At 49.2% G+C, this 15,398-nt stretch overlaps 1 protein-coding gene across 1 annotated transcript in view; it reads right to left on the bottom strand.

Moving 5' to 3' along the window:
* PHYKPL (5-phosphohydroxy-L-lysine phospho-lyase) overlaps nt 1-15,398 on the bottom strand; it is a 27,210-nt gene extending 11,812 nt beyond the window's left edge. Inside the window, 9 exon segments of the mRNA XM_078150284.1 lie at nt 557-782; nt 1,780-1,811; nt 1,813-1,863; nt 2,122-2,238; nt 2,549-2,636; nt 3,557-3,631; nt 8,556-8,715; nt 9,662-9,780; nt 15,252-15,398. Of these exon segments, the coding sequence (XP_078006410.1) occupies nt 557-782; nt 1,780-1,811; nt 1,813-1,863; nt 2,122-2,238; nt 2,549-2,636; nt 3,557-3,631; nt 8,556-8,715; nt 9,662-9,780; nt 15,252-15,310 (927 nt within the window). The 5' untranslated portion in view covers nt 15,311-15,398.

Below are 15,398 nucleotides of genomic sequence, written 5' to 3'. Positions count from 1 at the left end.
TCATCATTCACATCTAGTGAAGAAACCTCTTCTACTTGTAGGTCAACATTTATTTGCTGTACAAATTAGTCTTCCCTGAGAGGTTAAGTGATCTTCCTGGGGTCATAGAGCCAGGACATGAACCCTGGTCTTCCTTACTGCAAGGCCAACTTGCTAGCTATTCCCCTATTCTGCCTTCTTTCTCATCTGTGAAATGTAGATGGATCATACCTGTGCTGCCCACCACCAAGGGTCATTAGGAGGAAAGCACTTTGTAAACCTTCAAGCACTCTAGAAGTGGAAGTTATTATCATACATGGTAATAATGTTATCAAGAATTCCTGGTGCCCACACAAAGAGGATTTGCTGATCATGTGTCTTATTAGTAGGGAAAAAAAAATTTCTGATCCCTCTACACTAGAAATGCTTCCTCTGCCTGGTATTCTTGGAGCTGAGCCAGAGAATCCCTGGCCCCTTTCTGTCCTCCCAGCTGAGCCTGGGTTTAGGGTGGACAGAGCACTCAGCAAAAAGACCAGAACTGGGGAGGAAGGGCACGGACCCCTGGGGATTTCCTTACCGTGTTGAAATACTCAACGCCAGTGCCTGCAAAGGCTTCAGCAATGTCCCGGGTCGTGGCCACGCAAGCGATGGGGTGGCCATTGCCGATGGACTTGCCCATGGTGACGATGTCGGGGACAAAATCCTCCCCCTGCAGCTGAAAGGCCCAGAAGTACTTGCCGACTCGGCCAAAGCCAACTTGAATTTCGTCAGCCACAAAAACACCTCCGGCCCTTCGGATGTGTCTGCAGAAAAGTAAGGTGGGGGGTGATTTGCTGCTTCCCCTCTGCCCACTTAGGGAATGTGGTAATGTGAGAACCCTGGGAACGACTCTTTTTTAGTTCTTAGGGCCAGGGAAATACTTCGTGACCTTTGTCAAGTCACATCACCCCTCTTCCGGGGAGTCACTGTCATGTTGGAAAGATTCAGATTTGGAGACCCCACAGGACCATGGATTCAGCAGGTTTAGGAGGGACCTTTGAGGTCATCTTGTCCAAGTGCCTCATTTTGCAGATGAGGAAACTGAGGAACAGGGACTCATTCTAGGCAGAGGTCTAATTTGAAATGAGTAAATTTGGGGTGGTTTCCACTCCACCATGTTGCCTTGTAAGCATCCAAGGATCATGCTTCAAAGCTTGGCTCTGCTGTTACACTACCTGTGTGAACTTGGATAACATGCTCCTCTTTCCAAAGCCTCACTTTGTTCACCTGTTAAATGGCGGGAGCTAGTCTAGAGAAGGTCTGTTCTTCCACCCAATCCTATAATCTCCCTGGGCCTCAGTTTCCTCATCTGCAAACTGAGGAGGTCCAGGGGTGGTAGGTTTCTAAGATTCCTTCCATCTCTGGAGATCAAATTTTTTAAAATAGTTTTTTGTCTCAATATTGTATTGATGCTCTTTGTTTTGCACGGCTATGTTTTCACCCTCCCCTTCTCACCTCCCCACCACCGCTAGAACCGTTCCTTCTAAACTAGATCAGTGGTCAAGTCAAAAGAGTAAAACCACTGGCCGTGTCTGACGACAGAGACTTCATTCTGCACCCATAGTACGCCACTTCTGTCCTGAGAGGTGGGAGCTGTGCTCTTGGAACTGAAGAGCTACTTAGGCGTTTTTGACAGGCCCAGCCTAGGCTGGGGATCAAGAATAAGGACTGAGGGACTAAGATTTCTCACATTTGATACCCTCAGTGAGGCACAGATGCTCTTTTCCACCTCCCACTGTAATTCTGCAGTGACCTACTTACTCTGCTGCCTTCTGGAAATAGCCAGCCGGGGGGAATGATCTGGCCTCCCACGCTGGGCAAAGACTCGATAAAAAAGGCCGCTATCTGTGGACATAGAGAGCGATGTGAGGCTGCGGCTGTGTTAACATGGCAGGGCAGCACTTTCCCTGGAAGGAGTGCAGAGGGCACAGGCTTGCCGAGAGCTCTGCGCTGGGGAAGGGGAGGATGAGCCCTGCTGGGCTGGGATCTCTTAGCCTCATACCTGTCTGCCTGTCCTGGCAGTCTCCTCACCACCCTCTCCCACAGAGCCCTGGGAGGCCCCCACAGCCCCATGTCCTTAGCAACCATGGTACCAACCATTACCTTCCTGCCCTTCTCCTGTGCACTGTCAATCACCTGCTTCACCTCTGCTGCGTATACACTGGCTGGCTCTGGGTGGTCTTCTCGGTAGGGCCCCCGGAAGGTGTCTGGGAGAGGGACCTACGCATAGAAATACTGTAAACCTTAAAGTGTTATATGAGTATGAACTTTTGAGTGGAGGGAAGTGTAGGGAAATTCCCTCTCCCAATGTATGGTGGCACCTTCTCTGTGACTTGCCATCTTAGCTGCTTTGAGGCATTGGGAAGTTAAGTGACTTACCCAGGAGCACACAACCAGTATGTGCCAGAGGAGAAATTTGAACCCAGGGCTTTCTGACTCAGAGGCCTGCCTTCCATCTGGTAGGCCCTGATGCATCTCTGAGCTGTTACTAATATCATCATCACAAGGACCCTGGGTCAGGGCTACATACCACGTGTACCCACTCTGGCTGTCCTTCCAGACTCCGGAACTTGTAAGGGCTTATGTCAGTCAGAGAGCTCAGATGCCCATGGTAAGCACTGAGGAGAGAAGGGGGAATCAGTCCTTCCCCAGAGCTGCAGGCCCTGCCTTGCCCCCAGGAGACACCCCTCAATATGAGCCACACTTGGGTATGGCCACCCTCACTGACTCCCCAGGTTTGGCAGCTTCCTCCTAGACCTGGCACTCCTTAGCTGGCTGAGGAGGTCTCCAGAAAAGAGCCCTGAGCCTTGCATTAGGAGATCTGGTGAGGAATCTGGGATCTGACCCTTCCTGAGCTGTGTGACTTCTCCTATCTGAGCCACAGTTTCTGCATTTGTAAAATGGGAATAACAATACTGTGCTTCCTCACCTCATGTGAGGTGTACTGTATTACAAAAACAGATGCCATGACTATTATCAAATGCAGTGGGACAGGTGTATATATCAGGGATTGTCACCTGCCTGGAGGGGCCTTTGTGATCCTCCTCCCTTCCCAATTCCAGGGGAGCCCCAATGAAAGTGGAATACCATTATTCTGTAGGAGTAGGGGACCCTACCACCACCCTTTGGGCTTTGCTCCTGTCACCCACTGGTCCTGGTGTCCTCCTCTTTTCTGCCTTACTTAGACTCTGCTGGTTTAAGACATCTGAAATCAAAGCAAAACTGTCACCACCCTCCACCCCTAAGAATCATCCCCTCACCCATGTCTTTCTTCAACAGTGGTAATAATAATTTATTTCCATAGAACTTAAGGGCATATCTGTGGTCTAGAGTTGGAAAGTCCTCTAAATCCAAATTCTCCGTCATTTTGCAAAAAAGGAAAATGAGGTCCTGACAGAGAGTGACTCCCCCAAGGTCACATAAGTAAGTGGCCTTGGAAGGTAGGACCTGTGAATATAACTATCTCCTTTTTACTGATGGGGAAACCAAGGCTCACAGAGGTTCCTAGGAGATCTCTTTAGAAGGATCTGGCACTTACTGGTCCACTACCACCACATCTCGATGTCCAGTATACCGACGAGCCAGCCTCAGGGCCAGGTCATTGGCTTCAGACCTACAACAGATGGTGATGACCACTCAGATCGCTGACCAGCAGGCTAGGTTTCCTTTCATTGTGGAGCACTTCTGCTCCACAATAACATTTATTATGTACTGTGCTAAGTGCTGGGACCACAAAAAAAGTCAAAAGACGGCCCCTGCCCTCAAGGAGCTCACAGTCTAATGGGGGAGACAACAAGCATTTAGAGTGAAACAAGCTATACACGGGATAGATGGGAGATCACCAAGAGGGAAGGCACTAGACTGAAGAGGGGCTGGGGAAGGACCCCTGTAGAAGCGGGCCCTGCTGGGGCTCCTTCTGGTCCTAGGTTCTCTTGGGCAGCCCCAGAGAAGCACTGCTAGCCAGCTGCTGCCTCTGGCACTTACAGTGAGCATAGTGTGATGCTGGGCCAGGAGCAGGACAAGTTTAGATAAGACTCAGTCCCTGCCTTCATGGAGCTTACAGTCTAATAGGGAGGTAAGACATGAACACAGATAATTAGAGTATGTAATAATGTTTGATAAGTATGTCTGAGAACTGTTAAAAAAAAAAAAGAAAAAACGCTATATCCGATTATTTCATCTGCTGGGCACAGCTTGTGCCTTGATGAAAGGCTGCTAGAGGCCAGGCTGGGCCTTCCATCTGTCCCGAAGGACTTCCCGTACATAGGGAGTCTGTCCCTTCCTGATGCCGCCTCATAGCCACCCTCCTCAGGTGAAAGGACCTCAGACCTGTGTGCTAGCATAGCATTTCATGTCTTCTGAGGAAAGGCCAGTAGGGGCTAGACCAGGCATCTCCCACCTGCCCCAAAGCAACTGTGCCAGTCCAAGGCAACTTCTGCTTCCCTGCTGTAGACTGATCTCCCTCCAATACAAACAGAAACCTTGCCTTGGGCTTCTGTCTCCCATCTCCTGCTGGGCTTGTCTTCTTCTACCTAATGTTGAACGTTCTCACGCCTGGTCCTACCTTTCACATCCCAGTGACTCTGAACTCCTCTAGGTCATCATCCAGACCCCATTCCCCACCTCCCACTATGTGGTTCCTCATTCCCATCCACCACGATCCTCCCACCTCACAGTGCCAGCCTAACACCAGTCCCTCTGGAATGCCTGTTCTACAGGCATCAAACTTCCCTGCATCTTAAATCTGTTCCTCTCCCACTTTTTCCGTCCACTAGCTTTTACTGAAACCTGATTCCCCCGTGACGACGCAGCGTGACTGACCACCCGTTCCAGTACTGACTACACCTTCACTTATTCTCCTTGACTCTTTGGTCAAGGCAGGAGATCTCATTGGAATACTCCTTTCACCCCATCGCCACTTGCAGATTCTCTCTCTTTCTCCAGCACTGGGTAACCTTTCTTCCTTTGAGGTTCATGCTACTCACATCTACCACCCAATCAAAATCTTAGTAACTCTTATCCACAGACCCCCCCCCCCCTTCCCTGGTTGCTCTCCTTCCTTACTGAGTTCAGTAGCTGGCTCACAACTTTTCTCTACCCCCCAACTCCTGTCTTCATACTAGGGGATTTCCACATATATACCAATTCTCCCTCAAATACCTTAACCACTCAGTTCCTCCACTTACTCACCTCTCATGAGCTATTTCACTACCCTACCTCAGCCACACACAAAAGATAGACCCTCCATGTTAAAGAATTCTAAAATCCTCTCACCTGACCATAATTGGCTTTTCACCTATCCCTCTGCCTTCCCTTACAAAACCCTACCTTTTGTCTGTACCACGACCTTTAATCTCTTGACCCCTCAATCCTCTCCTAGATCATCTCCTCAGCACTAGTCATTCTCATCTTTTTTCTCCAGTTTTATCCCTTGGTGAAGCAATTCAACTCTATACCATCCTCCTCTCATGAATCCCTGACTCCCTTATCACACCGATGATTATGCCCAGCCAGAAGTCATCCTTGGATCACAGCCACCAATCATCACCTCTGCTCCTGTGTGTGCTGCTGAAAGAAAGTGGAGAAAACCATGCAATGGTTCTGACTGTGCGCACTACAAATTTATGTTACATGACTTCAACTAGGCCCTCCGATACTAGGCAACCCTCCTATGCCTTCCTTGCCAACTCGCTATCCCACTCTCCACAATGGCTCTTCCAAGCCTTTTTTCATCCCTCCTCTAATCTCCCTCCACTCTCAGCTGGGAACTTTGCCTCATATTTTACAGGGAAAAAAATGGAGGCCATTCACGATGAGGTCACTCTTCTCCCTTCTTCCTGATCTCCTGTCACTCAGGTGCCTTCTGCCACTAACTCCTCCTTCACCCCCGTCTTGCATGGCGAAGTAGCCTTACTCCTTACCGAGGCTAACCGTTCTACTTGTTGAAGGGATCCCATTCCATCCCTTTTTCTCCAATGCATTGTCCCTCCATCATCTCTGCTCTTTCATTATTTTCAATCTCTCCATTTGGTTCTTCCATCTCTGCTAATTATCATCCTATATTTCTTCTGCCCTTTGTAGCTAAACTTCTCAAAAAGGCCATTTACAAGAGGTGCCTCCGCTTTCTCTTCTCTTACTCTTTTCTTTACCTCTTCCGGTCTGGCCTCTGACCTCATCATTCCACCAAAACTGGTCTCTCCACAGTTATTAATGATCTCTTAGTTGCCAAATCCAGTGGCCCTTTCTCAGTCCTCATTCTCCTTGACCTTTCTGCAGCCTTTGACACAGTTGATCGCTCTCTCCTCCTTGACACTGTCTTCTCTCCAGGTTTTCAGGACACCACCCTCTCCTGGTTCTCTCCCTTCCTCGATGACCTATCCTTCTCTGCCTCCTTTGCTGTATCATCATCCAGATCACACCTTGTAACCATAGGTGTCCCTAAGAGTCTTTTCCTGGGACATCTCTTCTCCCTCTAGACTACTTCACTTGGTGATCTCATCAGCTCCCATGGATTTCATTCCCATCTCTCTGCCAGAGATCCTCAAATCTACATATCCTGCCCCAAACTCTCAGCCCACCTCCAGTCTCCAGCCTCCAACTGCCTTTCATCCATCTCAAACTGGATATCCAGTAGACATCTGAGATTCAGTGTGTCTAAAACAGAATTCATCCTTCCCCCCAAACTTTCCCCACTGCCCGACTTCCCTGTAGAGGACAACCACCATCCTCACAGTCCCTCAGGCTCACATCCTAGCAGTCATGCTGGACTTCTCACTCTCTCTCCCTCCTCCATATCGAAGCTGTTGCCAAGGCCTATTAATTTCATTTTTTTTTTTGGCTAGGCAGTGGGGTTAAGTGAGTTGCCCAGGGTCACACCGCTAATAAGTGTTATGTGTCTGAGGCTGGATTTTGATTGCACTTTCGCAACATCTCAGTTTATGCCTACTTCTCTCCTCTGACATTGCCACTACTGGTGCAGGCCCTCATTGCCTCTTGACTCAGTTACTAAAATAATCTGCTGATAGGTTTCCTTGCTTTGAGTCTTTCCTTGTTTCAGTCTATCCTCCATTCAGTCACTAAAGGGATTTTCCTAAAATGCAGGCCCAATCATCATACACACACACACACACACACACACACACACACACACACACACACACACACACACACACACACACACGCTCCCACGGCAAATACAAAATGCTCTATTTGGCATTCATGACCTAGTCCCCTCCTGCCCTTGCCAGTCTTCTGACCCTTTAGTTCCCCCCATATACTCTTACATCCAGTGACACCAGCCTCCAGGCTGTTCCACCAACAAGAAGATCCATCTCTTAATTCCAAAGCCTTCCCTCCGTAGTTATCTCCTATTTAGCAGGTAAGTAGCCAGCTTAGTACTTATTTGTTTCCTTGTTATCTCCACCTTTAGAAAGTAAGCTCCTTGAGGGCAGGAACTGATTTTCGCCTCTTTTTGTATCTCCAAGCACTTAATAAATGTAGGTTGATTGATTACTAACAAGGGAAAGTTCCATTTAACAATTCAATCCATCAAGCATAAATGAAGCAGGGTTCTACTAGCCAGGAAGAAAAGCAGTCTGGACCTGGCAGGGGTCCAGGAGACCAGGGCTCAGGTCCCACCTGACACACCCTGGATGTGTGATCCTGAATGGCCCGCAACCTCTCAGGGCTCTGGGAAGTTCTCTGAGACTCTCAGTTGTGGAGATGTTGCTATCTGCCTGGTAGAAGGAACTTCCCCCAGGGAGCTCCTCCACTGACAAAATCCCAGGTCCAGATTAAAAAAAAAATGTGCCTGGCACTGAGGACACAAAGACAAAAATGAAGCTGTCTCTCTCCTACAGGTTCTGGGGGACTGTGGCAAAGGCTATGTTGGATGTGGGAATTCAGAGGTTGAGGGAGGGGAGCAGGAGACTGTTCTAAGGACAGGGAATAATATGGGCAAAGGTAGGGGTCAGAGAGCATAGGGATTGTGTAGGGGGCAGAGAGAGTCCAGTTAGGTTAGAATACTCTGTAGAGAGGGCAGGAGTGTCAGGCAAGACTGGAAAGACAGGCGGTATCACATAGCCTAGGGTCTCAAATTGTCGTTCAGTCGTTGTCTGACTCTTTGCGACCCCTTTTGGGGTTTTCTTGACAAAGACACTGGAGTGGTTTGCCATTTCCTTCTCCAGCTCATTTTACAGGTGAGGCAAATAGGGTTAAAGCGATATGCCCAGGATCACACAGCTAGTAAGTGTCTGAGGCTACATTTGAACTCAGGTCTTTCTGACTCGAGGCCCAGCATGATGACAGCCAGTGCCATCTAGCTACTTACTTCCTACACTGCAGAGCCTCAATCAATGGAGGAACATTTATTAAGTGCCTCTTATTTCCAGGATCTGAGCTAGACACTGGAGATACGAGACTAAAAACAGTCCTTGCCCTAAAAGGAGCTTTCCCTGCACTGGCCTAGCTAACAAGGTATAGCCCTCTTTGGGGGGTGGGGTTGGAAGGGGGACATCCCTAGTGGCTTAGAGACTTACCCAGAGTTCAGGAAGTAGAACACACAGAGCTCCTTGGGCAGCGTTTGGGACAGCCTCTGAGCGTAATCCACTATGTTGTCATGCAGGAAGCGGCTGTTGGTGTTTAACACTTGGTTTTGTTGATGCGCAGCTTGGACCACGTAAGGGTGGCAGTGCCCGACTGAAAGGGGACAGAGTGAGAGGAGAGAGCTGAGGTTGCCCTGGAAGGGCTGAGCTTCCATCGCAATCCTATCAGCTGGCCCTCCTCCATCAGGTAGGTTGGGTCATTCTGTCCCATCCCTTCCCACCCACGTGGAGAAATGAGCAAATAGAGGCCAGAGAGAAGCCTCATTGCCCTTTACCCCAGAAGGGAAAGTCATGAGTTTCTGAGGGTAAAAGATGCTTAACAAAAGAGGGGAGTCGGTGGCAAAGTACATAGAGCACCTGCCCTGAAGTCAGGAGGACCTGGGTTAAATCCAGCCTCTAACACTTACTAGCTGTGTGACCCTGGGCAAGTCACTTAACCCTAATTGCCTCAAAAGAAAAAAAAGGGGGGGGAGTCTTAAGATACCATGAAAATTAGAAAGAAACAGGTTGTGGGGTAAGTGGGATCTAAGGGATAAATACCAAAAGTACACCATGAGAACAACAGAAAAGAGTGTTAAATTTGGAGTCAAAAGACCGCCTTGCAAATCCTGGCTCTGAAGAAGTCACCTAAACTTTTCTGGGCTTCAGCTTTCTTTTCTGGAAAGGGAAGGGGTTGAACCAAAAAGCTCTAGGTGGGGGAGGGGGGTTGACTTCAGGTCATAGACTTAAGTAGGGGTGGGGAACCTGTGGCCTTGAGGGCACATGTAGTTTTCTAGATCCTTAAGTGCGGCCTTTCGACAGAATCCAAATTTTACAGATTTATACTGTTTGGATTCTGTCGAAAGGCCGTACTTAAGGATCCAGAAAACTACATGTGGCCTCAAGGCCACAGTTCCCCACTCCTACTTAGGTCTATGATCCCAGGTCAAATCAGGGGCTAACAAGGGTCCTCGCAGGACAGGAGACAAACGCTCACCTCCAGCTGTCCTGCAGCCCCTCCGTGGTCCCAGCAGCCCTTGGTTTGTGAGCGAGGTACCTACCGTGAGCCACGTTGTTGATGCAGTCAATGTACTCCACTCCCTTCTCATCATACATGTACTGGCCTCGGCCTCGCACGATCTTCACAGGGTCCTCAGGAAAAAAAAGCCTGCAGGAAGAGCTGCAAAGAGAGATCGCAGAAGGAAGGGCCCCTTTAACCGCTGCCCTGGGGCCTCCTGGCCTCAGGCTGTCCAGTGTGCCTAACTCATCCCTTTGTGTGTTTGCCTGTCCGCATCTGAGGCCGCGGGCGTCCTGCCGGCTCTCTTCTTGGCTGGGCTCCTGGGAATGGCTAGTCCTCCCTTCTTTCCTCCTCCTGTGTTGTGATTATGTGCTGTATGTACTCTGGGGTACCTGCTTGTCAGCTCTGTGAGGGTGGCTTTCTCCCTCCTCCTCCCTTTTCTGTCTAGAATCATCTCAATTAGATGTGCAGCACTCCAAGCAAATATGCTTTTTATCAGGCTTGGTTAAAGCACACTTCACTTCTTGCCAAGACCCATCATTTTTGTGTTTTAAGCTGTGGTCCATAAGGAAACAGCCTGTATGGTAGGTGGCGCAGTGGATAGAGACAGGAAGACTCATCTTCCTGAGTTCAAATCTGGCCTCAGACACTTACTAGCTGTGTGACCCTGGGCAAGTCACTTAACCCTGTTTGCCTCAGTTTCCTCATCTGTAAAATGAGCTGGAGGAAGAAATGGCAAATCACTTCAGTATCCATGCCAAGAAAGCTCCAAATGGGGTCACGAAGAGACTGAAACGAATGAATAACAACAACATAGGAATTATCATTTACAAATTTAGTTGGTTGATAAAATCAAGCCCTGGGCTCCCCAGGATGGAAAGGGTCAGACCCTTGAACTAAATGGAGCTGCTAATAAGAGGATTGAGTCTGCAGAGCCAGCCAGCCTCCGTTCAAACTCTCTTTGAAGTTTGCCAGGTTCCTGGAGCAATGGGCACAGAGCTGGGTCACGCCTCAGAGAATGAGGCTCCCTCCTCTGTATGTGTTTCTTCATCTGCTGGGTGAAGGGCACCCTACTCATCTTTTTATCCCTGCCCAAGCATACAGTGTGATACAGTGGAAGAGGGCTGGTTCTGGAGTCATATAGCAATGACACCTTCAAGTTATAGGATCCAAGGTGAGTCATTTCTGAGTCTCTTTTCCTCATCTGTAAAATGGGGATAATCACATTTGTTCTACCTACCTCACAGGGTGAGTTGTGAAGAAGACACTGGATAAATCTTAGGGAGCTACATAAAAGTGAGTGTTTTGTTCCCTGGAGGATGGGGACCCAGAGTCAGAGGACTTGGGTTCAAGTCCCAGTGAGGAGGGTTAGACCTGATGATCTCTGAGGTCCCTTCCAGCTCTACATCTATGTGGACCTGACCATAGTGCCCAGTGATTGTTTGTTTGACCTCAGCCTCCCAACTCTTCCAAGATCAATTAATCAATGGGCATTTATTAAGCTCCCACTGAATGTCAGGCACTCATAATACAAATATAAAAGCAAGACAATCCCTGGCTTCAAGGAGCTTATATTTTCCAGGGACAATACAACATGTTGACAGATAATTCAGGATTTGTTTAAAAACAGAGAACAAGCATTTATTAAGCACCAATTGAATGCTAGGCATTCATAATACAAGATAGTCCCTGGCTTCAAGGAGTTTATATTCTCCAGGGGAATACAGCATGTTCACAAGGTAAGTAAATACAGGATATGTTTTTTTAAAAAGTGTTGGGGGAAGGGGCAGCTAAGTGATACAGCACCGGCCCTGGAGTCAGGAAGACCAGAGTTCAAATCCAGCCTCAGACATGTAACACTCACTAGCTGGGCAAGTCACTTAATCCCAATTGCCTCACCCCCCCAAAAAAAAAGTGTTGTTGGGGGAGAGGAGGCAGTGGGAGGGTGGGGTTAGCGTTTAGAGAAAAGGTCTTATAAAGGGTGTGGCATTCTATTCATAGGCTGAAACTGCCCAGGAAAACCCTAGCTGAGTTAGTTTTTCTTCCCAGTGTTTTTGGTTTGGTTTTTTTTGAGGTTTTCCAAGAGCAGCTTTCCCCATTCAGATCCCTGGCTGCTGCATTCCCCAAACACCCCATCACTGTGTCCTCACCCAGCAGTTCTTCCCTCCCTGGCTCCAGGAAGGGAGCTGGCCCTGGTGGAGGGCAGGCAGCCCCTCCCACAGGTGGTGATCACCATCACTGCCGGCAAGCAAGAACCTTCCAAAAAACTCCTCCCCCTTGTACCTTTGGCCCTGGGTTTCCTGTGTCTTTCTTGCAGGCAGAAGAAAAGTGCTGATGGAGCCGCTTTGGGATGGAAGGGGGGAAGGGAAAGGAGGGGCTGGCGGTGCCAGAGGCACCGGGCCAAAGACTTTGGAATCCTCTGCCTGCTTCTCTCGAGGGACAGAGGGCACTAACCTGAGATAAAGAATTCCAACCTGCTGCTCCTACAAGTGTGAGCGGCTACGTAGGGAAGGAGGGGGGTGGTAAGGACATGAGCTCCCCTCTGGCAAGGTCAGGGGTCAGGGATGTGGAAGCCAAGAAAAGGCCTGAGAGGCAGAGGAGTGAGGAGTGGGCAGTCAGGTGTGAAGAGCTAGAGGGCTTGGGGCACAGCAGAGTGAGGAAAGGAAGGTTCTGGGACCGAGGGCTCGGGAGTGTATGATGCTGAGGGCCAGGTATGTGGGACTCAGGGGGAAAGGTGTTAAGGACAAGGTCTAGGCCCACTATTACCTCTGTAGATGACGACTGAATATATGAATGAATGGGGGGGGCGTTGTTAAGGATGGAGGGGGAAGGACAGTAGGAAGTTGGGAAAAAGAAGACCAGGAAGGTGGGGCTAAGGGCAGAGATATATAGGGCCAGGGGTGAGTGAAGATAAGGGGGGAGAAATTTAGAACAGGGCACATGTGGAAGAAAAAAGATGTGTGTATAAGGGACAGATTAAGGGGTTGGGGGAGGCTGTGTATGTGGGAAACAGGTTTGAATGGTCCTGGCATGGAATGGGGTGGGGGTATTTAGTGCTGGATACTAAAACTAGAGGTGTTTAGCACCTTCACTAACAGGATTAGGATTAGGAAAGGATGGTGGGGGAGGTTACCACGGAGTGTGTATTCAAGTTGGGGAGATGAGCCAGTGCAGGGCTGTGGAAATGGACAGGACCGTGAAGGAAGTTTGGAGGAAGGGGTTGGATGGGAGGAATGGTGTGTAGAGGGAGATTTGGATAGGGAAGTAAAGTGGTAGGTGTGTGTATGTGAATTTTGGCTTGGGGGGATAGGGAATAGTTTGGCTGGGAGTGGGATAATGTGCCTACAAATGGTAGAGTAGGATGGTGTGGGGGAGTAGTTTGGGATAGAGGGAGGATGAGGGGATGCTATGTTTGCAGTTTGAAGTGAGGGTTAGAATGGTTTTGGAGGAGGGGCTCTGTGTGTGTGGGGGAGGAGGTACGATGGCACCTATGGGGGAGTTTGGGGCTACAGTCTATGTAAGATTAAGGAAGAGGGGGTTTGGGGAAAGCTGAGGAGGATAGGGTATGTGGGGAGTCTGGGGGACTTAAGGGGCAGGGCATGTGGAGTGTTTGGGGTAGAGGTAGGGGAAGCTGAAGGGAAAATGTGTCAGTTTGTGACAAAGGACTGAAGGGTTCAAGAAGCAGATAGTAGATGGGGGACTACAGGGGACATATAAATGTTGGTAGTCTAGGGGAGTGAGAGGAGATAGGGTAAATGAGAAGAATTGGGGCAAAGTTGTGAGAGGTCTAGGGACATAGACAGTGGATGTGGTACTCCTGAATGGAGTCTGGGCAGATGGAGATACCTCCTTTAGGAAGGACATTGATAAAGCAGGTAGCCAGAGAAGGGAAAACTGGATGGTGAAGTGTCTTGAATTTATAGCACAGACAGAAGATTTGGGAACATTCAGCCTGGCAATAACTGCCTTTCCCCTCTCCCCGCGCCCCCCCCCCATCCTCTCAACAATTAACATTTATATATGGAGTGACTTAAAGTCTGCCAAGTATTTTACATCTATTATCTTATTAAATGGAGTGGGGAGTGGATCTTAGACATGCTTTGCCTGGTTCAGAGAACTAGGAGTCATGGGTAGAAATTGCAAAGAAACAGGTTTAGACTTGATGTGAAGAAAAACTTCCCACTATTTCCTGTAGACATCTCAAACTCAGCATGCCCAAAACTGAACTCTACCTTTCTCCCCTAACCTTCCCTCCTTCCAAACTTCCCTATTACTGTTGAGGACACCATCATCTTCCCAGGCTTCCAGGTTCCCAACTCAAGTATCATTCTCAATTCCTCACTATCTCTCACCCCTCATATCCAATCTCTTGCCAAGACCTGTGGATTTTACCTGTGTAACATCTCTCAAACGTGCCTCCTCCTCTTCTGTGACACTGTCACCACCCTGCCTCAGGCCCTCATTACCTTAAGGGGAGGCTATTTTGATTGGCTGGCTGCTGGTGGGTCTGCCTGCTACAAGGCTCTCCCCAGTCCAGTCCATCCTCCTCGGCCACCAAAATGAGTTTCCTCAAAATTGAGTCCAATTTCCTTCACCCTTCACCACCCTTGCTCAATGAACTCTACTGGCCCCCTGTCACCTCCAAGATTAAATGTAAAATCCTCTTTTTGGCATTCAACGGACTTTATAATCTGCTCCCATGTCACTCCCCGACCCTTTCCAGTCTTCTTACACTTTATGCCTCTTCTCCCCGTATTCTTCAGTCTAGTGACAATGACCTTTTCTTAGCTAGTCCAAAAAGAGGATTCTCCGTCTCCCAACCCTGGGCATTTTATCTGCCTGTCTCCCATTCCTGGAATACTCTGCCTCCTATCTCCAGCTTCTGGGCTCCTTCAAGTCCCAGCTAAAATTCTGCCACCTACAGGAAGCCTTTCCTGATCTCTCTCAGTTCTCTGCTGATTATTTCCAACTTATACTGTATATGGCTTGTTTGTACACAGTTTGGTGCATCAGATGAAGCCTCTGGGCCCTTTCTCAGAATGTTTTTAAATGGATAAAATAAGATACATAGAATTACAAAGGAAAGCATTTACATTAACAGAATGTTACTAAAGTGTTTTTAAAGGAAGTTCAGGGACCGCAGGATAAGAACTTCCTAGTGCAAGCCCAGTTCCCTCTCCCCTGAGACTTCAAGTCTAGGAAGGGCTGTTACTCAGAAAGGAGAAATTAGGCAGAACTAGGAGGAACGGGCAGAAGTTGAAAAGAGGCAAAATTAACCTCGACATCAAGGAAAAGCTTCCCGACAATTAGAGCTGTCCAAGAGTCGGAACCAATTGTCTCGGGGAGTAACTAGTGAGCTCCCCATTCTGGAGGTGTCCAAGCAGCAGCTGTTGCAGAGGACATTCTCACTCAGGCACTGGCGGAGGCTTGGGGTGAATGGGAGGGGAGGGAGGGGAACGGCGGGATGGGGTCAAGGATCTGGGAGTGGAGGCTGCCCCGAGAGCTGGCTGTGGGAGCCCACCCTCGCTGCCCGCGTGGCACCCTGGCCTGGCCCGACCTGACCCCCCCTCGAGCCTCCGCAGAGGGCACGTCCTAGGTCCCTGGTCCCCGGTCCCCTCTGTACGCCTTCGTACCCGATAAGCTGCCTTCGAAGGGCCAGGGTCTCCTTCTTGCTGTGCCCCTCTGAGGCCATGGCGCCCGGGAAGATACCTGGCAGAGTGAACTTGGAATAGGGAGTGGATCGGGAGCTGGCTCCTCCTGCCCGGCCTCCCAATCTTGGC

This window comes from Phascolarctos cinereus, unplaced genomic scaffold (genome assembly GCF_003287225.1).
Source record: "Phascolarctos cinereus isolate Bilbo 61053 unplaced genomic scaffold, phaCin_HiC Scaffold_2;HRSCAF=192, whole genome shotgun sequence".
In the NCBI taxonomy this organism is placed as follows: Eukaryota; Metazoa; Chordata; class Mammalia; order Diprotodontia; family Phascolarctidae; genus Phascolarctos; species Phascolarctos cinereus.
Note: the sequence above shows the minus strand (reverse complement) of the source record. Positions and strands in the feature narration are given on the sequence as shown.